The 24,703-nt window shown below is 40.5% G+C and overlaps 1 protein-coding gene across 5 annotated transcripts; it reads left to right on the forward strand.

Annotated features, from left to right (window-relative positions):
- The first annotated feature begins 4,752 nt into the window (after window positions 1–4,752).
- ZNF334 (zinc finger protein 334) lies at window positions 4,753–18,981 on the forward strand. 5 transcript variants are annotated; one of them, XM_011983754.1, is made up of 6 exons: window positions 4,753–4,815; window positions 6,189–6,247; window positions 8,499–8,643; window positions 13,845–13,971; window positions 14,282–14,374; window positions 15,504–18,981. In XM_011983754.1, the coding sequence occupies exons 3-6, from the start codon at window positions 8,626–8,628 to the stop codon at window positions 17,321–17,323; spliced, it is 2,058 nt and encodes a 685-aa protein (XP_011839144.1). In that variant the 5' UTR covers window positions 4,753–4,815; window positions 6,189–6,247; window positions 8,499–8,625; the 3' UTR covers window positions 17,324–18,981. The 5 variants fall into 5 exon arrangements, with proteins under 5 accessions (XP_011839144.1, XP_011839146.1, XP_011839145.1 ...); XM_011983756.1 differs by lacking the exons at window positions 6,189–6,247; window positions 8,499–8,643 and adding an exon at window positions 5,770–5,796 and having other exon boundaries at window positions 4,753–4,902; XM_011983755.1 differs by lacking the exon at window positions 8,499–8,643 and having other exon boundaries at window positions 4,753–4,902.
- Window positions 18,982–24,703: the final 5,722 nt, after the last annotated feature.

The following is a 24,703-nucleotide window of genomic DNA, read 5'->3' on the forward strand; positions in this document are numbered from 1 at the left end:
CAACATAGACAGACACTGTCTCTTAACAAAAAGAAGAAGAAGGGCCAGGCGTGGTGGCTCATGCCTGTAATCCCAGCACTTTGGGAGGCTGAGGCGGCTGGATCACAAGGTCAGGAGATTGAGACCATCTTGGGTAACAAAGTGAAACCCCGTCTCTACTAAAAATACAAAAAATTAGCTGGGCGAGGTGGCGGGCACCTGTAGTCCCAGCTTCTCGGGAGGCTGAGGCAGGAGAATGGCGTGAGCCCGGGAGGGGGAGCTTGCAGTGAGCCGAGATCACGCCACTGCACTCCAGCCTGGGCGACAGAGCGAGACTCCGTCTCAAAAAAAAAAAAAAAAAAAAGAAATATATCTCATTTTCTTGAAGAATTGAAAATTTTGTTTCTTTAATAACATTTCTGTTAAAATAGCGGCAAATTTTGGTGCTTTCCTTGCTTTTTTTTGTTTCCCTTCACAGAGTATTTAAAATACATCCAGAAAAATCTTAGAAAAAGCAGATTAATGTTAATATGTATGAAATTTCTTTAATTTGTAAAATAGTTAAATGCTGGTTCCTTGCAGGAACATGTATAGACAAGAGGTATGTAAGAATTTAGATGACATTGCAAAGCAGTGGGCAAAAAATGATGTTTTCAATAAATCACATTAAGACAAGTAGTTATATTTGAAAAAACATGAAAATGATATTTGTAATTCAAATATTACATCAAATAAATTAAAAATGGCTACTTATGTGGGTGGCAAGCCACCCAGGTGCCGAGGCAAGAGATCAAGGGCACGAGCTGTTCCAGTATAATAAAATGTATCAAATAAGAATAGTTATACTAGATATAGATAATAGATATGATTATATATGAATATCATTAATCATTAGTTTGTAGCAATTACTCTTTATTCCAATATTATAATAATCCTTGCTCTACAATTATAACCTAGGAAAAACCAGGCCATACAGAGATAGGAGCTGAGGGGACATAGTGAGAAGTGACCAGAAGACAAGAGTGCAAGCCCTCTGTTATGCCCAGGCAGGGCCACCAGAGGGCTCCTTGGTCTACCGGTAACGCCAGCGTCTGGGAAGATGACGTTTCCAAGCAGACCGTGGTCTAGCGGCAGCGTCAGGGTCAAGGAAAACACCCGCTACTTAGCAGACCGGGAAAGGGAGTCTCCCTCTGCCTGGGGGGAGTTTAGAGAAGACTCCACTCCTCCACTTCTTGCGGAAGACCTGACATCAGTCAGGCCCACCCGCATTTATTCGGAGGCCTAACCGTCTCCCTGTGATGCTGTGCTTCAGTGGTCACACTCCTAGTCTGCCTTCACGTTCCATCCTGTACACCTGGCTCTGCCTTTTAGATAGCAGTAGCAAATTAGTGAAAGTACTAAAAGTCTCTGATATGCAGAAATAATGGCGTAAGCTGTCTCTCTCTCTCTCCTCTCTTTCTCTCTGCCTCAGCTGCCAGGCAGGGAAGGGCCACCTGTCCAGTGGACACGTGACCCACATGATCTTACCTATCATTGGAGATGGCTCACACTCCTTACCCTGCTCATTTGTCTTGTATCCAATAAATATCAGTGCAGCCTGGCATTCAGGGCCACTACCGGTCTCCACGTCTTGGTGGTAGTGGTCCCCCGGGCCCAGCTGTCTTTTCTTTTATCTCTGTCTTGCGTCTTTATTTCTACAATCTCTTGTCTCCGCGCACGGGGTGAAAAACCCATCAACCCTGTGGGGCTGGACCCTACATACTTATATTCTACCTTCACCTTCACATTGCTGGTGGACATTTGGTTGCTTCCCTCTACCTTTTAAAAAATTATTATGATTGACTTGGGCATAGTGGCTCACGCCTGTAATCCCAGCACTTTAAGATGCTGAGGTGGGTGGGTCACTTGAGGTCAGGAGTTCCCAATATGGTGAAATCCCATCTCTACTAAAAATACAAAAATTAGCCGGGCATGGTGGTAAACACCTGTAACCCCAGCTTTTCGGGAGGCTGAGACAGGAGAATCATGTGAACCCAGGAGGTGGAGGTAACAGTGAGCCGAGATTGCACCATTGCACTCCAGCCTGGGCGTCGCAGCGAGACTCCGTCTACGGAAAAAAAAAAAAAAAAAAAAAAAAAGATTATGATTAAAACCATTATAAGGAACTTTCTTGATATGCATATTTTTGTACTGATTTAATTATTTCATTAAGATGTTCCTAGAAGCTGAGTTGCTGGAATAAAAGGCGTGAAATCTTCAATTTGGGTACAGAATGTCTACTAGAAATGTCATAGGAATTATACTCCCACCCAACCTGTCTGGGAACAAGTATTTTTTCCAAATTCATGCCAATACTTTATTATTCCATTTAATCTTTGCCAAATGAGTCTGCCAAAAAAGTATGTAATCAAAAACTTTTTGCACTTCTTTGCTCTAGAATATTATTGGCCATTACCTCATATACATAGTTATGGCTCTTTTACAATTCTTCTGTATTAATTGCCTTGTTCGTGTTCTTTTTTCATGTTTTAAAAAAATTTGAATCCTCATCTTTACAGATTTCTAAAAGAGATGTTAATAAATTGAGTCTATTTCAATCCTTCTCATATGTGGTGAAACCACTTTATTTTCTCCATTTATTTCTTTTTAAATCTATTTTTTTCTGAAGCAAGACTTTTTCAATTTTTCATAGCCACATTGATCAATAATTTTCTCTACAGTGTCATTTTTACATGGCAATGAAAATAAGATAGAAAAATGTTCCGAATTACAAAAGTAGCAAAACATTTGAGACTATCTAAACTTGAATGAACAGAAATAGATTCCATTTTCTTGATTACTAGGAAACTTTGCTTTGATAAAATTTCAGTAAAAGAGCTTTCCTAGCAAGTAATGCAAAAAATCACTTACTCCGAGAGTTTGCGTTTAACATTTCAAATTATATGTCAATGTGAAATATATTGATTATAATGTGTGAGATGAGAATTTAATCTGTTTTTTACTCCAAATGGTTAGTGAGTTGTCCCACATCACTTTTTCAATAATCTATTTAACAATAAGCCTTTCTCACTGATTTGAAATGGCAGTTTTTCATATCATATTCTTCAAAATCATCTTTTGTTGATGTTTAGCTAGCTATTGCTGCATAACTAACCACCTAAAATTTAGAAGCTTAAAACAACAAAATTTATTATTTCTTGTAGTCTGTATGTTTACTGGGATCAGCTACATGATTTCATCTGGAGCTGAAGTCATCTAGGAACTTCACTGGCCTGGAATGTTCACTCATATGTCTTATGTCTCTAGGCAAGGATGACTGGAAGGCTGGGATAGCTGCATTGTTAGGAAAGATGGGCGTCTCCTTTTCCATGTGGTCTCAGGGCCTCTCACTTCCTACTTTTCTTGGTTTCTCCATTTGGTCTAACAGGTTAGCTGCATGTCTTAGTGTCTAAGGACTCTTCAAAGAGCAAAGCTGAAGCTTCCAGGACTATGTATGGCTTATTTTCTGGAAGTGGCACAGTGTCACTTCTGACGCATTCTTTTGGTTAAAGAGAATCACAGAGTCAGCCAAAATCAGTGTGGGAGGGAAATATACAAGCCTGGAATACTGGGAAGTTTAGTTCATTGGGGGCCATCTTTGAAGACTAGCTACCACCAGTCACTAACTGTTCTTTTCTGAAATTGAATACATCATAACTTTGTCAGAAATTTTCATGCCTTCCAATGAGTAAAGTTTTATAAAGTTCTATTTATTCAATGTGTATACAATTCATATACAGTCATGCATAACATAAGAATGTTCCAGTCAATGATGTACTGCATATACAACTGTGGTCTCACAAGTTTATAATACTGTACATTTACTGTACCTTTCCTATGTTTAGGTATGTTTACACACACAAATACCATTGTGTTACCATTGCATACGGTATTCAGGACAGTAACATGCCACACAGGTCTGCAGCCTAGGAGAAATAGGCTATACCATACAGCCTAGGTGTGTAGTAGACTATATCGTCTAGATTTGTGTAAGAACCCTCCATGATGTTCACACAAAGATGAGATTGCCTAAAGACACATTTCTCAGAGCGTATCCTCATCGTTAAACCATGGATGATTGTATGTATTTTCCTTGTGGATGTAAAACTATTTTCTATATTACAATGAATATGAGATGATTCGTGATATTAAAGTATATTAACTATATTGCTAATTTTAAAAATATTAGACCCATATAATATTATTATTAGACCCATATGAGTTCCTCTTTGTAAAACTGTCAGAAGAATGTGCACCTAATGTTAAACTCGGGTATCTCTGGGAATTGGGGTTACAGCTAATAGATCATTTTCTTCAGAGATATTCTGATTTATCTTCAACTTTCACATATTGAAAGCCAGCAACGATTTTGTATACTGTTGGCGAGAAATTTTCTGCAGGTCCTTAGTATTATTCCCTTAACATTCCGCTGGAATATCTTTCGCAGTCATTTTCATTTCGCAGAATTTTCCTTTCTCATCTACAGCCTTCGGTGAAACGGATATGAAACTTTACTTTTCGTATTGGTGATTCACAGCAGTCACCCAAGTTCCGTAGTTAAAGCATAAGCTCTTCAAAGATCCCTCAGGGTAGGGCGGCGGCCGCGACGCCTTCTGGGGACTGTGGTCCAGGAAGCCGGCGCGGGCCTCGGGAGAGCCCCGGGAAAGGCGGCCCGGGGGCCTTTCTGCGCATGTGCCGTTCCTGTTTTTCACCCGGACGCGCTTCCGGTTCGACAGACTCTTCCGGGTGAGGGTCTTTCAGCCCGTGAATGCCTGGTCCCGCCGTGACTTGGACCTGGTGCGAACTGCAGGCGAAGCGGGTGCACCCACAACCTATAGGAAGGGCTGGCGGCGAGCTCCGAGCACTCGGGCGTCGGAGGGAACGGTGGGGCCGGGCGGGGCTGTCCTCGGGTCAGCGGAGGGTGGACGCGCGCTCTCCCTGTCTTTGGAGGGAGGGTTTCCTGTTGTCGGGAGGCGAGGCGAGGCACCTAGGACAGGATTGGGCTCCTGACCTGCAGGCCACGGGGCGGGCTCTCTCTAGGGCCCTGATTTGCCTGAAGAAGTGAAAGGTTTGCGCATCCAAGTAGCCAGAGTGAAAGTGAAAGGTTTGCGCATCCAAATAGCCAGAGCCTCTTTCCAGAACTTCTGCTGATGCACTTAGTCCTGCAACCATTGATTACTATAGCTCAGCAAAGTTCATATCACGTTTCGGAAGAAGGATGTGAGCTGGAATGGGCAGGGTCCAGATTTGACAGGAAAAGACACTTCACTGGAGGTATCTGCGAGAGTCCTGGGTTGGAAGGAAGGCATACTGGTTATAAATAAGGAAATGATCTCTTCATCACTTCCTAAACACATACATGTCATTCCCTACCATCTCCATCCTCTGTTTATTCTGAGCTGCACCAACCATGTTCATCACCTCACGTGGGATTTACTGAGTTTACCCCTTACAGAGCTACACAATGGGGTAAAGGAAAGACTAAAAACCAATTTATCTTATTTTAAAATTACGACTTCGTAAAGATTTTATTCAGTAATGCAGTTTGCTAGCGACAGAGCCAATAACTGAATTCTGGTCCTTTGAGTAACCGTCAGGGCTTTGTCATCTACCACATTTAAGTTACCTACCACAAGAAGTTTCTTAGTAAAAGGTCCTCTTGTGAAACTGCAGCTAAGGAAGACCAAACCGTCAAAAAGACAAACACCTTAAACACTTTCATTCATTCTCTCTGGATTCTCTCATCTCAAGTGGCTAAACACATTAGTAGGAAAGTAGGTAGGTGACAAAATATCATTTTCCTATTCCAAGAAATCTTTTAATCCTAGAATCCACTTTAATACCAAAATAGTGTTCCAGGCTTTGTGTATACTAACTTTGGTTGACCTAGTCTTCTATTAATTGGACTCAGAGGTTTTCAGTTTTTTTCAAAGGAGGCATAAATTCTCAGTAATTCAGTAGAAAACATTTGTTGACAGTAAGAAAAGCTCTATGTGACTATTCTAGAACTATGAATGGACAAGTGAACGTTTCCTCAAGCTGTTGCTTCCTGAACCAGACTGGTCAAAGGACCGTGTTTTTAAATGGGTGTGTGGCTGTCTTTGTAGGTAAGTGTAGAGCTGCTGTGTGAGCCAGATTGCTCATTCCATTCCCCATTCTTCCTTACCCAGCTCTGCTTTCAACACTCTTGGCCCTTTCTCAAGAGAACCTGAAAATGAACAAATTTCAGGTAAGTTGCTCAGGGATTTACTTCTCACATTATACAGTGAACTTCAAGAGGTTTAGAGTAGTTTGCAGATGAAACTGAAATGTATAAAATTCAGCATCAGAGTATTCGATCAGTACTAGAAAAGTGGACATAGATATACAGAAATCATATATTCCTATAGACTTACTCAAATGGTTCCAGAAAGGCCCAGACCATATGAGATAGCCCTTACACTGGATTTTGTGTGGTTTTCCCATCAATTATCTAAAAATTTTCTTGGATGATCTTTGAGTAAGTGAAGTAGAGGCAGCTCTGCCAAAAACAGCTGGGAAAGAAATGCTATGGGTTTCCCGTGACTTCTATACCCAGGCAGAGCACAGTAATTACAGGGAACCAATCCAGTGTCATCCGAACAGGCAGCATTCAGATGGTTCTCTGTGATGTCTATGATCCAGTGATAAGACCTAGAATAAATGGATAAAACCTGTAACAAATAGAATAATATTCTTCAAATAATGCCCTATAACTTTATTGCAGCTGTACTTATAAAACAAGTTCTAGAGGGGACAGTTCAGTATTCTGTAGGTAAAACTTCACTTGCCTGTCTCATTTCAACCCACTTGATACAGTCTTATGTCTGCCCCCACCACTCTGATGGATCTGTTCTGGAAAAAGTTACCAGTAACCTAAATGTTTTCAAACCCAATGAGTATTTTTCAGTTCATACTTTACCAAACTCTTTGTTGCATTTGACAGTATGACTGCCCCCTCCCTAATATGCACCTCTGATAATGTCTGTGGTATCCCTCACTTGATTCTCTTTGTAGCTCTACAATCATGTCTTTTTTTTTTTTTTTTTTTAATTGAGATGAGGTCTCACTATGTTGCCCGGGCTGGTCTCGAACTCCTGGGTTCGAGTGATCCTCCCACCTTGGCCTCCCAAAGTGCTGTGATTATAGGTGTGAGCTGCCATGCCCAGCCTGTAATCATGTCTTTTTTATATCTTTTATACAATCTTCTCTTTTGTTTCATGAACATTGCTATTCCATTGTTAGCCCATTATTCTTTCTGATTTTTTTTCTTGCCCTTTGTGGTTTTTAACTTGTGAGTCTTTATGCTCTGAAATATTTCTGCCTCTGAGAACCTCAGCTTGAGATTCTTGCTGAACATCTCTACAAGGATGTCCAGAAGGCACATGGAGTCCTCGTATCCAACATGGAAATAATATTTACAACTTGCTCAATGTACTGCTGCTTCTTGATTCCCTATCAGTGCTGCTTCCATCAAGCCAGAAAATGAAGTCTATTTTTTTTTTTGAGATGAGGGTCTCGCTCTATTGCCCAGGCTGGAGTGCAGTGGTGCGATCTCGGCTCACTGCAAACTCTGCCTCCTGGGTTCACACCGTTCTCCTGCTTTAGCCTCCTGAGTTGCTGGGACTATAGGCGCCCACTACAACACCTGGCTAATTTTTTTGTATTTTTAGTAGAGACGGGGTTTCACCGTGTTAGCCAGGATGGTCTTGATCTCCTGACCTTGTGATCTTTCCGCCTCAGCCTCCCAAAGTGCTGGGATTACAGGCGTGAGCCATTGCGCCCAGCCTGAAGTCCATCTTAATTCTCCTTTTCCTCACCTCCTACCATACCTGTTTGTCGAGCTTGCTAATAACATTTCTTGAATTTGTCCTTTCACTTCCTTCTCCTGCCTCAGTTTCTCGTGGGTTGTCATAATATTAGTAGCTTTCTCAGCAGTCTGCCTGGCCCCTTCCTCTTCACACCTCAAGGCTGTTGTTCACACTGACCAGTTCCTCCAAAATGCCAACGTGATCATGTCTTAATACAGAAATGACTTAAGAGGTTCCACACCACTTACATAATACAAGTTCAGCATCCTTGGTATGACGTGTAAGGCTATTTATGTCATGACCGTTTCCTGCCTCTTCTTAATTCCTACCACTCTGGACCTTTCACTCAACAACTGTATATTGATCCAACAATTGTGTGTCATACGCTATGCTAGATGGTCTACATTCAACTTGAATGAAGGAGATACTGTCTCTGTCCTCATGGAGCTCACATGCTAGTGAAAGAGAAAGATATTACACCAACAGTTCAAACTGTGCTGAGGTGGTTCTCAACTCTGCCAGACCCATATCTATTTACAGAACATACTTTCTTATGAGCTATATTGGGATGCAAACCTTCCATATTCAGCCATCTCCTTTATCTCTCTTAGTTAATGCCACCCACCGACACCAGGCTGCCTCCTCTTTTAGACTTGGATGAAACCACACACCATAAGGTGTGGTACCAGCTTCCTGAGGGGCCAGATGGTGGAGCCAGATGATGCAACCTGGAAGTGTGGGCAGGTTAACTCACTGGGTGAACCTTGAATGAAGGGAAATGGAAAATGAGAAGGAGGTGGGCAGATGAATTCACCATCCTTTCTCTCTTCTGTGCACTATTTCAAGATTAGTTTCTCCTGGTGGTTCTCCCAGAGGTGTCCCATGTGCTGACCCCATGCTCCTGCTGAGGAAACTTGCCCCTCTTTGGGGCTTGTAGTGAGGTGGTGGGCAGCATGCTAATGTCTCTCATATCTCATTGTTTACATCCTTTCTTTCCTCCCTTCCTTACTTCCCTCACCCTCACTGCCCTGGCTTGGAGTTCCCAGATAAAATGATACAGACTGAGTCCTTGCCTTAGGCTCTGTTTTCTAGAAATCCGAACTAAACGCCATCCTCCCTTTATCCTGTTTTGAAGATTATAGATAATTTAACCTACTTGTGTAATTTTTTAAAAATCGATAGAACTCGAATATAGAGGAAAAGTAAAAACATAAAGTAATTAAAAATGATATGTAGCTTAATACAGACTTGCCCAGATATAACTATAGTAAAAGTCAAAAGAGGAGTCTGCAGACTACTTTTAGGTTAAATCTCTATGAATGTAGTTACAGGTTCTCACTGATACAGGAGCGATGTGTTGTGATTTGAATACTGTACATAACATTGCCATTTGTGATATTTTTCAAGAGTGAAAATCCCTAAAGTTCCAGTTCAAATCAAATACAAATTGTCCTTGATATACCCACTATTACATTGAAGAAAATTTAATATACATAAAAAAAATATATATATATATATATAAATATTGTGTGTTCAAGTGCCAAATGGAATAAGGTTCTAGGCTCAGATCATTATAAACAGATTTTTCACTTATATGAATATTTAAGATTAGAAAGTTATACAGGACTTGGGGCATTTCTCTACTGTAGGAGAAGGTATTGCATGTTGCAGTGTCTCTACCATCCCTCCTTCCCTCTCCCTCCACCAAATGCCAGCAGCATCCCACAGAACCCTGATGGCCAAAAATGTCTCCACAGATGTGCTTCATGCCCCCAGTGGGAGGGACCACCCACACTGAGCCCCTCTGAAGAATGATGGTGGTCTGCATTTAGTCTCCTGAACATGCCCCAAATTTTACACTTCTTGCTTTTAATCGTGTTTCCACTGTTTGCTCCTTGACTTTCTACCCCTTTTCTGTCTACATTGGGACCATAGCCAGGAGCCATCTCATCATAGGACCCATTCCTGTCCCCATATTCTGTGTCTACAGACTGTGTGTTTACAGAGCAATGCTGGCTCTCTTCATCTCTGCATTACATATAGGGTCTGGTCATTATCTGTCTACCTCACAAGTAAGACTATTGGCCTTTAAAGGTGTAGGCATATCTCCTCAGTTGCCGTATGCCTGCTCATAGTAGCGCTCATTTCTTTTTTGTGAGTAATCTTGTTTTGTGTGAAACAGTGAACTCTCCTCTGCTCTGAATGGATCATCGTTCTACTTACAGTGTTGCTTACAGAGTGGACCTGAGTCACCGGGAGAATCGAGTTTCTTTTTCTTTGTCATAAGCACCTTTCAGTTTCTCACAAAGTGAACACATTCACTGTTCTTACTTTGGACTTTCTGCTGTGAAGTGCACTGGGTCTGCCTTAGCGAGTACAGAACTTTTTAGTGAAGGCTCTTCCCTGGCACTCTTTCCCCTGGCGTTTTGTTTGTAATATTTTTGCCATTCTTTCTAGTCATTAAGACCTTATATGTCTATTGTTGTGCCTATAATTATAACATACTCTTTATCTTCAAGAAGCTTATAGGTCCTTTAGGCCGGGTGCGGTGGCTCACGCCTGTAACCCCAGCACTTTGGGAGGCCAAGGCGGGCGGATCACGAGGTCAGGAGATCGAGACCATCCTGGCTAACACGGTGAAACCCCATCTCTACTAAAAATACAAAAAAATTAGCCGGGCGTGGTGGCGGGCACCTGTAGTCCCAGCTGCTGGGGAGGCTGAGGCAGGAGAATGGCGTGAACCCGGGAGGTGGAGCTTGCAGTGAGCTGAGATTGCGCCACTGCACTCCAGGCCCTGGGAGACAGCGCGAAACTCCATCTAAAAAATAAAATAATAAAATAAAATAAGCTTATAGGTCCTTTAGAGGAAGTAATTCATGGAGGAAATAAAATGGATAATGTAACTACTTCTAGTTTATGTATAAGAGACAGTTAAGTGGTGATAACGGGAAAGGCCTCATTGAATTACCTAATAAAGTATGTCAGTAGAAAGATGTATAGCAGATCAAAGATCAAAGAAAAAAAAGACTGGGGTGACCTAGAATGGTCATGTAGGTGAGGTGAAACATACAGCAGGCCAAAGCCCAGGTGTCTGCGAAGGTGGAGGCAGCATGCCTATTTTTTACTGCTTTATTTTTAAATACGAAGAATGAGAAAAATCATACACAAAATACCTGTGTTTCCTTCACCTCGCTTCCCCTGATCTTTCAAAACTATATTAGTGATCAGAACTGGGAAATTCACATGAATACAGTACTATTATCTATCTTACTCAAATTCTGCTAATTATTTTCCATGAATATCCTTTTTCAGTTCAAGGATCCAACCTAGGAACCCAAGTTGCATTAAATGTCCTGTCTCCTTAGCCTCTTGCAACCCACAATGGTCCTTCTTTGTCACTTACAACCTTGACACTTTGCTGGCTATTTTGCAGGGTTCATCCTAGCCTTTCTTTCCTTTCTTCTTCCCCTTCCCTTTCCCTTGTTTTCCTTTTCCTTTGTTTTCTTTTTCTTTTCCTTCCTCCCTCCTTTAATTTCTCCTTTCTTTTCCTTTCCTCTTTCTTTTTTTTCTCTCCTTTTTACGTACTTAAACTTATTTAACTTGCATAATTTTTGAAACTAGGTTTTGCTCTGTCACCCAAGCTGGAGTGCAGTAGTGCAATCATAGCTCACTAAAGCCTTGATCTCCTCAGCTCAAGCAATCCTCCTGTCTTAGCCTCCCAAGTAGCTGGGACTACAGGCATGCACCACCACTCCTGGCAAAAAAAAAAAAAAAAAAATTGAGACATGAGGTCTCACTATGTGGCCTGAGCTGGTCTTGAACTCCTGAGTTCAAGCGATCCTCCCACCTCAGCCTCCCAAAGTGCTGTGATTACAGGTGTAAGGCACCACACCTGGCCTACCATATTTCTAAGAATCAAAACCATATAGAAAGATATTTTAGAGAAGTGTCACTCCTTCTCATCTCTTCTACTCTGTTCCCATCCATCCATTCTTTCCATCTGTCTCCACCTCTCCCCTGAATGTAACCAGTTTCATGAGTTTCTGGTGTATCCTTTCCATAATTTTCTTTGCACACGTAGTGGTTATATGTGGTGGGGTTTTTTTGTTTTTTTGAGATGAGGTCTTGCACTGTCAACCCAAGTTGATGGAGTGCAGTGGCACAATCTCAGCTCACTGCAACCTCTGCCTCCCAGACTCAAGTGATCCTCTTGCCTCAGCCACCCGAGTAGCACATGCCACCACGCCCGGCTAATTTTTTTTTTATTTTTTGTAGAGATGGGGTTTTGCCATGTTGCCCAGACTGATCTTGAACTTCTGAGCTCCAGTGATCTGCCTACCTCAACCTCTCAAGAGTGCTGGGATTATAGGTGTGAGCCACCACACCTGGCCATGTGTGTTTTCTTACATCTCCTTTCTTACATAAAAGGTAGAATATTATAGATATTCTTTAATACTTTACTTTTTTCACTTCATATCAGTTCGTGGAGACCTTCCTCATTATTTATGCTTTCAAATATTGCTTCTGATCACTATGGTATCTCTCCTTTGAGCTCCAGAACGATGTATCCAACTACCAGCTAGACATCTCTACTTCTTTACTCAATAGATACTTCAAGCACAGCATGGTGAACATCAGTGCCTTCGTTTCCTGTGCTCAATTCTCTTTTCTGTTTTGTTTTCCTAATCTCCACATATGCTACTAGCATCAGCCCAGCTGATCATGTGAAATAATCTGCACATTACATCTGCACATCAAGTAGTGGTCAACTCTCCTTGCCTCCCGTTATGTAGGACTGATTTTCTCCTTCCCATTTCCCAGGAACTGTCTGTGCTCATGTCCTGTAGTGGTGTCTTAGTTTTCTTCCCCTCTAATTTGACCTTTAAGCCAGTTTCCATTTTTCTAGAGTAGGGGACAGCAAATGTTTTCTTTAGAGTACAAGGTCAAAATTTTTGGCTTTGCTGGCCCTGTGGTCTCTGTCAGATTTCCTCAGCACAGCTGTTGTGACATGAAAGCCATCACAGACTGTGTGTAACAAATGAGCATGACCACATTTGGCTTCCAGTGGCCTAGATTTTGCCCACGGACTGTAGTTTGCCAACCCCTGTGCTCTAGAGCATTGTTTCAAAACACACATTTGGTCACAAATCTCCAGTCCTTGCTTACAAATACCTCTTTATGGATTTCCATTATTTACAACAGTGGTCTCCAAAGTGGAGGATAGGGAACACCCCAGCAATTCACTGTACTTCTATTCTTGTTAGTATTTCAGCCAAAAGAATGAAAAAATAATGAAGCTTTATTGATATTAATGTATAGCTGGAACTAACTTGGAAATATACTACAATTCCTAAGTAAATGTACGTTAGCGTATATGCAAGACTGTTTTGCTGATATGTTGTACTATCTGAATTTCAAGACTACTAATTAGAAAAAAGAGTTCCTCTATTCTCTGGCCTCTGTCCCACTCCTCACTAGCCTTTCCTGTGGAGAGATTGTAGTTCTCAAACGCCCCATGTGTGTTTGGTGTCTGTGTATTTTCTTAACGGCTACAGTCCTATAATACAGCATACTGTTTATATTTCAGGACTAAAATTATTATGCCCTCAAAGAAGGGGTAACAAAAATGGAGCAAACTTTCTTCTTTTGTGATCACCCTTCATCTTGTGTGTATGTCCAGCATTGCTCTTTAAAGATGTACATTTCTATTTTTGTCACCCTGTCAGAATGTATGCTCCTTGAGAGCAAGATTAGTATTTTATGTGATTAGTAATCCAGGCAATTGGAATAGCTCCAGGACATGGTATAAGCTCAGTACATTTTTAAAATTCATTTTAAAAATGAACACAGTGACATATTTTTAATTTTCTGCCCTCCCACAATTGTATCTCTTTATAGTTTTCCATTTGCCATGGCAGTGGTCTGCTTATAGTTTATGTTACCATACATTTGATATCACTCAGTTTTGGTCACCCCAGATTAAACATTTTCTTTCAGAGATCAGTTTCATTCCAGGACCTGACTGTGAACTTCACCCAGGAGGAATGGCAGCAACTGGACCCTGCTCAGAGGCTCCTGTACAGGGATGTGATGCTGGAGAACTACAGCAACTTGGTCTCCGTGGGTAAGGACGGTTTCCTTGTACAACTCCCAAGAGCATACATTTTTTCTGTGTTACAAAAACATGTTGATGTCTAGAATTTAATTATTTAGCTTTGAGCATCAGGGGAGCAAGATGATTAAACCCTTTTAGACAGTAAAGTTTGTGTATGTATTCACTGCCCTTCCCTTACCCTTCACCAAAATGTTCTAGCTTTACTGAGCTATTGTTGGGAATCTTCATTGCACAGCTTCTGAAGCTGTACTTTCTGCATTCTTCAGAGTCCCTGATGTCCAAAGATCTTGGTCCAAGTTCTATAATTTCCCATTAACAGGGTATCATGTTAGCAAACCGGATGTGATTTTCAAATTGGAGCAAGGAGAAGAACCATGGATAGTGGAGGAATTCTCAAATCAGAACTACCCAGGTAAGTAAATGATAACTGAGCAGGTGGAACCAATGGAAATGAGAGTTCCGTGTTGGTCAGTGGTAATAGTTGGCATGGTAATGTTTTTCATGAATTTCTTTTTGTTGGCCCCAGACCTTTAGAAATGATTGAGGTTATTATCTGTCATGCTATGGACATCTGAAACATTCTCCCCAAATAAATAACTGAAATTTATAAAGATTTTTGCCACTAAGTTACCTATCCCCAGAATTCAAGTTCCTCTTTTATCACACCTTAAACTTTATTTCTGTAGCATTCTCTGTTGCCTCCCTTGCCCCACCCACCATTGTCATAGGCATGGTTTATATTTCAGACATTCAGAGATCTGTCATAATCTTTTTAATTGTCTTCCATTTTTCTCTACATCACTTAACAGAAGTAACACGGTTTCCCTTTCCATTCTAAGCTTCACCAGGATCCAGAGTAGGGTGAGGCAAACAAGGTGCCTGGCATGCAAAATTTAGGAAGACACTCAACTCTCAGGATTGTGCAGGTGCCCTGGGTATCCTGCTTGCCTTCCTCTAGTCCCAGCTCTGCTCAGCCTGCAATCTTACTTCCCTTTGCATTGTACAAATTCAAGAGTTCCACGTCACTGCAAAAATTTCACATTCACCCCTTCCTTCTTGTGTGTTTTGATAATAACTGACCCATCTTTCTGACATCTGTTTTACCTGGTCTCACTGTATGACTCTCTTTCTGTAAGTGGTTACTTGACTCTTGTCTGTTTTATTCAACACTCCATCAGCCACACTTCCAGCATACTTTGTGTACTATTCCTTGTGACTGCTTACTTTTTCCACTCAATGTTTAGTGGTATTTGTAAAGTGTCAAAGGTACTTGTATTCTTTGCTAGTTTCCTCTTCCTTTACCCCTGTTAAATAGTGGCTGGTACAGATGGATTTGCTTTTTAGTATTTAGTATTTTTTGTTTTTGTTTTTTTTTTCTTAGAATCAACCAAGTAAGAGATATTTGCACTTGAAATTTGTTTAATCTTGGAAGACTGGGCCTGAAGTCTAACCCCCAAAACAGTGCATTTCTAAGGAATTCTCATTTCATAGCAAATATATAAAGACTCACCAATTACTGTTAATTGTATTCCTTTTTCTAGAAGTTAATGATGCCTTAGAGAAGAACAAGGAAATCCAGGATAAACATTTGACACAAACTGTATTCTTCGGCAACAAAACACTGATTACAGAAAGAGAGAATGTATTTGGGAAAACACTTAATCTGGGCATGAATAGTGTTCCCTCAAGAAAAATGCCCTATAAATGTAATCCAGGAGGAAACAGTTTGAAAACTAATTCAGAAGTAATTGTTGCAAAGAAAAGCAAAGAAAACAGAAAGATTCCTGATGAATACAGTGGATTTGGGAAGCCACTGCTTCATACTAAGCATGAAAAAAGTCATTCGGGAATGAAAAATTACAGATACAATCCAATGAGGAAAGCCAGCAATCAAAATGAAAGTCTTATTCTTCACCAGAACATACAGATTTTGAAACAACCTTTTGACTATAATAAATGTGGGAAAACCTTCTTCAAGAGGGCAGTTCTCGTTACGCAGAAAGGGAGACAGACTGAAAGGAAACCAAATGAATGTAGTGAATGTAGGAAAACCTTTTCTAAGAGATCTACCCTCATTGTACATCAGAGAATTCATACAGGGGAGAAACCGTATGTTTGTAATGATTGTAGGAAGACTTTTCGTGTGAAGACAAGCCTCACTCGACACCAAAGAATTCATACTGGAGAGAGACCCTATGAATGCAGTGAATGCGGGAAAACCTTCATTGACAAATCTGCCCTCATTGTACACCAGAAAATTCATGGAGGGGAGAAATCCTATGAGTGTAATGAATGTGGAAAGACCTTTTTTCGGAAGTCAGCCCTGGCTGAACATTTCAGGTCACACACAGGGGAGAAGCCTTATGAATGCAAGGAATGTGGAAACGCCTTCAGTAAGAAATCGTATCTTGTTGTACATCAAAGAACTCACAGAGGAGAGAAGCCAAATGAATGTAAGGAATGTGGGAAAACCTTCTTCTGTCAGTCGGCCCTTACTGCACATCAGAGAATTCACACAGGGGAAAAACCCTATGAATGTAGTGAATGTGAGAAAACCTTTTTTTGTCAATCAGCCCTCAATGTGCATCGAAGAAGTCATACAGGAGAGAAGCCCTATGAATGCAGTCAATGTGGAAAATTTTTATGTACGAAATCAGCCCTCATTGCACATCAGATAACTCATAGAGGAAAGAAGTCTTATGAATGTAATGAATGTGGAAAATTTTTCTGCCATAAGTCAACACTCACTATACATCAGAGAACACACACAGGAGAGAAACATGGTGTGTTTAATAAATGTGGTAGAATATCCATCATGAAGTCAAACTGCAGTCAGTGTAAGAGAATGAACACAAAGGAGAATCTTTATGAGTGTAGTGAACATGGGCATGCCATCAGCAAAAACTCACACCTCATTGTACATCAGAGAACTATATGGGAGAGACCATATGAATGCAATGAATGTGGGAGAACCTACTGCAGGAAGTCAGCCCTCACTCACCATCAGAGAACACACACAGGAGAGAGACCCTATGAGTGTAATGAATGTGGGAAAACCTTCTGTCAGAAGTTCTCCTTTGTTGAACATCAGCGAACTCACACTGGGGAGAAACCATATGAATGTAATGAATGTGGGAAATCCTTCTGCCATAAGTCAGCCTTCAGAGTCCATAGAAGAATTCACACAGGAGAGAAACCATATGAATGTAATCAATGTGGGAAAACCTACCGTCGCCTGTGGACTCTCACTGAACATCAGAAAATACACACAGGAGAGAAACCTTATGAATGTAACAAATGTGAGAAAACATTTCGCCACAAATCAAACTTCCTTTTACATCAGAAATCCCACAAGGAATAAGTTCCAGCAAAGTAATAAATTCCAACAAAGCAACAAATCAAATAACTTATACAATGCGAAACTGTGAGTATGTATAGAGGAGTAAAATCTTATGAGTATAGAAAAATTTTCTGCCATAAGTCCATCCTCACCATAACATCAGAGAAATCATGTAGGAAAGAAATACTTTGTTTAATAAATGTATTATTCATTGTGAACTATGAAAATATTCAACAGCAATTCAAAGGTTATGCCAAATGTGCCTCCCTTTTAAAATAATGAAACAAACATTATTTAAGTTAAATTATTACTTGGTTCCTCCCCACAGTGTTACTTGATAGTGTATGTTATGAGGTGTGAGGATCTGACCTTCATTTCAAATCAATACCATTTTTTGATAGTTGAGTAACTTGCAGTTTCTCAATTTATGGTGTATTTTCAGATTTGGCAGACTTTTTGTTGTCTGCTAACTCCATAGTCTTCTAGTAGCAGACTATATACCTTTATCTGCAAAGGTGACAACTCAGAAGCACTAACCATGGTACTCTATGCACCCATGGTAATTATACCCCAGGTGAGCCTTTGGTAAAGCTGAGCCAATGAAAGCCCTTCCTAAGACCTTTCTAATGGAATATAGGCACAGGATAACTAGTTCGTTATCCTGAAGCTTTCAGCCAAGTCAAGAAAACAGCAATTGCAGTAGGAAAAACATGGAAAAATAAGTATTCTTGAACAACAAAGAGAATTTGGGTAATGGTTGAATCCAAAAAGTGTTTGTTTCTCTGGTTTTAGTATTCTCTGATATCCACTCAACCCCATCTACCAGTGGTTTGATTATGTTAATTAGTATGTTTTCAAAAATCTCTTGGATTTCCTAATCAACATGTTCATTAGAGGTATTCTTTAGAAGTCACTGATCAAATTCTGAGAACAAAAGGCCTCTGGGATGCTGATTAGGATTACATTGTATGGATATATGTGATGAGGTAGGATTGCCACTTTTATGGGGTTATTGGGAAATGTTTACCTTTTAAGTCCTGATTTCCATGAGTAGGGTTTTCCCTATACCCATTCCTAGCCTCTCTGCCACATTATGCATTCTGCCCCAGGGAAGATGAAGTGGGCTTATCTAATTGGTAAGACAGTGATGGGTAACTGGGTTTGCTCAGCTGAACTCACTGTTCATTGTGGGCTGTTCTGCAAGCACAATTTCTTGTCACAGGTATTGCCTGTGATTGGTAAATTGGTCTAATTCTGTCATTCAGCTAATTGGCCCATTAGCTGAATGGTCACAGTAAGTTGCATCCTCCAACTCAATTTGATCAGTAATAAAAGTTTCATCCTGTCCCCTGTCTACTACTTAATTTTTTATTATTTAGATGGGGGTGGAAATTGTGCTATTTATTTGGGGCCCTTCAGAGAACCCAATATGAACATGACTTATCAGTTTATTCAGTTTTTATGTCCTTCAGGACAGATAAATGTATGTGTACACACATATACATATGTTAATATGTATAAGTATATACATATGTTTAAATGTATGTGTGTGCATATACTGATCTTGCTCTTGTAAAATGTATTCATAGTCACTTCAAAGATTTGGTTGCTATTGTGAAAGGAATTATGTTACCTTTCACTTTGACACTAATGGAGTAAAGAAAAACAAAAATACCTAATTTTTGTGCCAAATTTATCTAAATTTATCCCTTAATGTTGGAACAATCTTTTCAAATCTTATGAAAAATGTAAATTCAGAAGTCCAAGAAGTTTAATGAACCCCAAGCAGGATAAAAATGAAGAGCACAACCAGACACCAAATTTCAAGACATAAATCAAAACTAGTTTAATAAAGAATATCTTAAAAGTAGCCAAAGAACAAAGACATGATATAGAGTGTATTCATCTCCTAGGGCTGCCCTAACACAGTACCTCAGACTGGATGTTCTAGAACAACAGATCTATCTCATAGTTCTGGAGGCCAGAAGTCAGGTTGGGGTGGTGTTGGCAGGGCTATACTCTCTTCTGAAGGATCTGTTCCAGGCCTCTCCCCTGGCTTCTGATAATTCTGTAGCTTGTGGCAGCATAACTTCACATGGTGTTCTAAGTGTGCCTATTTGTGTCCAAATTTCCCCTTTTTATAAGGATACTAGTCATGGGATTAAGGGCCTGTCCTACTCCAGTATGACTGCATCTTCAATAATTACATCTGCAACAATCCTATTTCCAAATAAGGTCACATTCTGAGGTACTCAGGGGTAGGACTTCAACACACATTTTGGGGAGACAATTCAACCCGTAACAGGTTAATGTATTATTGTTGTGTAACAAATTATCCCCAAAATTAGCAACTTAAAACAATAAACATTTACTATCTCATTGTTTTTGTGGTTTAGGAATTGTAGAGTAACTTGGCTAGGTGGTTGAGGCTCAAGGCCTTTGAGGTTGCTGTCAAGAAGTTGACCAGGGATGCAGTTGTGTAAAGACTTGACGGGGCTGAAGGATCCACTTCCACCATGGCTGTCTCCCACAGTTGTTAGCAGGAGACCTCAGTTGTTCATCACATCGACCTCTCCGTAGGGTTTCTTGAGTTTCTCACAACGTGGCAGCCGGCATTCATTCCTCAGAGTGAGTGATCCAAAGCCAGTTTCCCTTATAACCTAGCTTTGGAAAACTATCACTTTCACCGTATTTAATTAGTCACACAGACCAACCTTGATACAGTGCCGAAGGGGATCACACGGGAGCCTGAGTACCAGGAGGTAGAGACCTCTGGAGCCATGTCACAGGCTAGCTACCACAGGCAACCACCACTAAGCATGGAGTGGTTTCAAGAAAGGTGAGAGGAGATGTGCTGAAAAGCGTACAAACAGCCTTTTCAAGGAGTCATACTAAAGGCAAGAGAAATAGCATTGTAGCTCGAGAGTAAAGTATAGTCAAAGGAGGCTTCTTTCTATAGCTAGAGATAAATGCATGTTTATACACTTATGGGAAATCTTCCATAGAGAGGGGGAGATGTTGGAGTAATGTTCTGCATAGGTGAGACAGGTTGGAATCTGTTTGTAAGGGGGAAGGGTGGCCTTTTTAAGAGAATAGGCAATGGTCATGCCATGCCGGCTCACACATATGGGTTGATGTGGTAAAAGTTGTGAATTTATTTTAGAATTGTTTCTGTTTTTCAATGAAATGGGGGATACGATTATATGAGAGAATGGGAGAGTTATAAATCGGTATCACTGATATGACACATTTAGTTTGTTTTGCCAGCTTATTTTATCTTCCCATTTGTCTTTCACTACAGTGTTGCGGAGCATTTGTATTTTTGTTCTGTCAGTTACTAATATACTGATATCTTTATATAGTGCCTTAATATCCCTGTTATTTGCAGGGAATAAGGGGAAGATAGTATATTAGTTTCTTACTGTCAGTCAATAATGAAATTAGTTGGTAATCTCTTCTTCCGTCTTCTCTCCTTGTTCACCTGGAATCTAATTTAAAATGAGAACTTATTCTTTAAGATAGACATATCAGTCTCTGAATTATTATATGTTCACAGTTTGCCTATGGACTTTTTGTATATTTGAAGATCAGTATGACTGGTTAGAAATCCCCAGCTAACTTTCTTTGCATATCCTGAAACACGTTGTTCCATCATGTCTAGACCAAGTGTTATTCTTCAGAAACCTGATGCTCCTGGATACTCTGTCCCTCCAGAACCACTCCTCATGCTTGGGGCAGACCTCTATGAACTGCATCAACTGAGGTCTCTTGCCATCAAGTGTCTGATTGAGACCTTATTTGTGGCTCTCTTCTTCTGCAGCTAGAGCTATTCCCAGATCCCAAAAGTCATTTCCTTCCTGCATCACTTAGAGTTCAATCAGAGCAGCAGAGCCATATGTATGTTCTATAGATGACAAAATTGTTATCAAGATTTGACTCCAGGCTATTATGGGAAGCCTGTTATGTGACTGTCTTCATGGCTGATGCTGGCACTTTAATTCTGCAGGCCAAGCAAGTAGGGAAAGTGAACACTAAGAGAGAGAACAAAGACAAGCTGGAAGCCCCAGACAAAGCTGTGGCAGTTTTTACTGTCTTCTACCTAAACGATGTGGGTGTCCTACAGAGGTTGGTGCCATTTGTGGTGTTGCTAAGCACACACATAGCCCAGGGGCTGGAAGACCTGGAGGAGATCCTGGGGAAAAGAGAGCAGCCACAGGCTTGTCTCCTGAGCCACGCCACCAAGAACCAGCAGGTAAGAAACATGTTGGGGGCAGAAGCCTTTCTAAGCCTAAAAACAAAATGATTTCTCCTCTGCCACCACCCTCCAGATCTCACACCAAAATGTCCTCTGTGACCCTCACTGGAAACATACAGGGAAGGGAGTTCTAGGGAACATAGAATCAGCTAAGCCAAAAGTGACACATTTCAAAGGCACCACACTCCTGCTTTCCCTTCAGGGCTAGGGATGGTAAATCCCTTGTTGGTTTCCCGCAACTCTTCCCACACTTTTGTAGAGAGTCTCTTCAATTTTCTTTCACTCCTTTCAAATGAGCTATTTCTTAATGGGACTGATTCTGTAACTGGTACCAGAAATGGCCCCAGGAAAGAGATCCTCAAAATGAAAATGAGATTCTGGGGAGTGGAAGAGGCCATGCAGCAGCACCTCACCTTTGGAGACAAAGCAGACACTGTTGTAACATGCCTTAGGAAAGAGTGGTAATCAGGTTTTGGCCTGGCAGTACAGCTAGTGCATCATGGAGACCCTATAATGAAATTACATGGGCCTCCTTTGAAGGAGCAGCTTGACATATAGGTGAACAATTTGAGTCTCCTGGGTGGAAATATGACTTAAGGGATTATATGGGGAATTCATAGCACCTTACTCAACTTTGAGACTTAAGCCAATTCCTAGACCCAAAGTGGCTACAGGAAGACCTTTTAAGAAGGTTCCTGCAGTGTAGCCATAGAAGCATTGTGCAGCTCTTCCTCCAGGCCTTCCCAGGGGTATCTGTGGTCACTTACCACCATGGCCATGCATGAGGGAGGACATACCCAGACTTCTATGGGGATTTGGATATTGGCCTTGATTATATGAATTCTTGCCATTCCCAAACACTACAGTGGCCCACAAACAGAGTGGAGACTTATGAAGGTCGGGAGATAGATGAGTCTGGGCCTGAATCCAACTCCCAGAGGGTTTGCTTCTGCCAGTGGAAACACACCAATCCTATAGTTTTAGTCCCAGAATGCCACAGACTTAGTGGCAGAATCCTTGTATTGGTTCCCTGACAATGGAGGGAATACTCTTGTAGCCCATGATAATTTAAAAGTTATCCAGACTAGACATGTTTTAGGTCAAAAGGTGGGGGATAAGAGATAGCCAGTGATTTGATGCAGATACCTAACATTGTTTATATGAGGTACATGGATCATACTCTGTGCTGACTCCAATTTTGCATTCTATGGAAGTTAAGAGAGAATTTAATCTTTAAAAGAGTTAAAGCATTCATTCAACAGTCATTATCTTGTGTCCCCTCTTATGAAGACAGTGATTGAACTTAGGACCACCCTAATCTGGTATTTGATCTTGATTACATCTTCAAAATGATCCTATTTTTAAATAGGGTCACATTCATGAGCACCGGCATTAAAACTTCAACATATCTTTAGGGAGAGATGCTCAATCCACAAACGCTCTTTTAGATTTGTATCTCCTCAACTATGTGAGAATGAAAAAAATATAAGGAATTAATTATTAAATGCAAAAGGTGCATCATTTACATTAGTCTGCAGATGACATTTTAAGCCTAAATTGAAGTATTTAACTTCTCTCTCCAATCTGTTATTTTTGCTTAAACAATAGAACTGTCTTGTGATTTTAATATTAAAACCCCAATGAAAATATAAAACTTTCTGCTGAAACTTTCCAATGAGAATGTTATGAATGGCCTAAAGTCTACTTGTTGGCTATTCTTTTAACCTAACGTTTACATGATGGCTATTCTTTTATCTTTTTTACACAACTGGAGACATTACGGTTAGGAATTAGTGATAGTTCCTAAGAAATATGGCAGAGATACAAAGAAGAAAGTGTTAGACATCAATAGAAAATTAAATTTTTGAGTTTGGTGATGGCAAATTTGGGATACCAGGCTTTTCAGAACAAGTTGTTCTGGTGTGTCCTAGAAATCTTTTCTCTTCTCACTATAGACTTTAGTTAGCAGTTTGACCCAGATAGGAGCTGTGTTGGAAAGTCTTTATAGATTTGAAACATATGAAATGGTTCCTGTTTAACTTTAATCCAAGTTTTTTTGTTTTGTTTTGTTTTGTTTTCATCGAAGGTTTTAAGCACCAAAATTAGGGATGACAGGTCCTGTGCCTAATTTGTCTTTATCCCAATAGCCATTCCCATTTTTATAATACTCACAACAATATTTTCTTTGTACTCAGCTAAATTATTTCAGTTGCATTTTTGGCTTATATATAACTTGAGATCTATAAAACTAATGTGTCTGTTATTTGTAAAAAGTGAGCTATGTATACATACACCTTTCCTTAGAGACAAACACACTGATACCTCAACATACAAGTAATGAGGTAGATGAAAAGGAGGCACACCTGGGGATTATACAACAATTGAGCTCTGCGGCAGCTCTTGTCATATCTGAGAAAGCAAAGAAAGATGAGAGCATGAAGAAACTGAATAGCGTCTATGGATTAAGGCCAATCCTAACTATGCCTATCCCACTTGGCTAAACACAGGCAAGTTGCCACCAGCGTGTATGAGAACAAATTTGGGAAAGTGTAATTCGACTTCTGATACAGGGCTCAAATGTATTCAATATTACATGCTAGTGTTTGCATGTACTAGAAAGCTTAGCTTTTAAGACATACAACAAGAAATCAATTTCAAATAACATAATATTCCCAGTAATAGGTTCTCCATATTCTGAATCTAAGGCCTAGAATTGTTGCAATTTTTCCATTTTTTCTTGATTCTTTAGAAACATAAGAGTGGTGCAAACTATTCAGGGAAGCTGGGTGTCTCAGTTACATCCATTTATTTTTTGATTTTTTTTTTTTTTTTTTGGAGACGGAGTCTCACTCTGTCACCCAGGCTGGAGTGCAGTGGCATGATCTCGGCTCACTGCAAGTGATTCTCATGCCTCAGCCTCCCTAGTAGCTGGGATTACAGGCGCACGCCACCATGCCATGCTAATTTTTGTATTTTTATTACAGACAGGGTTTCATCATGTTGGCCAGGCTGGTCTCAAACTCCTGACCTCATGATCCACTTGCCTCGGCCTCCCAAAGTGCTGGGATTACAGGTGTGAGCCACCATGCCTGGCCAAAGACTCAAGTCAGTGCAATAAAAAAAAGTACATTTCTGATCACATCTCC

The sequence above is a fragment of the Mandrillus leucophaeus genome, unplaced genomic scaffold, assembly GCF_000951045.1.
Source record: "Mandrillus leucophaeus isolate KB7577 unplaced genomic scaffold, Mleu.le_1.0 Scaffold255, whole genome shotgun sequence".
Taxonomy (NCBI): domain Eukaryota; kingdom Metazoa; phylum Chordata; class Mammalia; order Primates; family Cercopithecidae; genus Mandrillus; species Mandrillus leucophaeus.

Coding starts and splice junctions, on each gene's coding strand:
- ZNF334 (XM_011983753.1), top strand. CDS start 12,125: ATGGGGTTTTGCCATGTTGCCCAGACTGATCTTGAACTTCTGAGCTCC. Junction 12,276..13,844: donor TCTCCTTTCTTACATAAAAG/GTAGAATATTAT, acceptor ATTTTCTTTCAG/AGATCAGTTTCATTCCAGGA. Junction 13,972..14,228: donor CAGCAACTTGGTCTCCGTGG/GTAAGGACGGTT, acceptor TGCATTCTTCAG/AGTCCCTGATGTCCAAAGAT.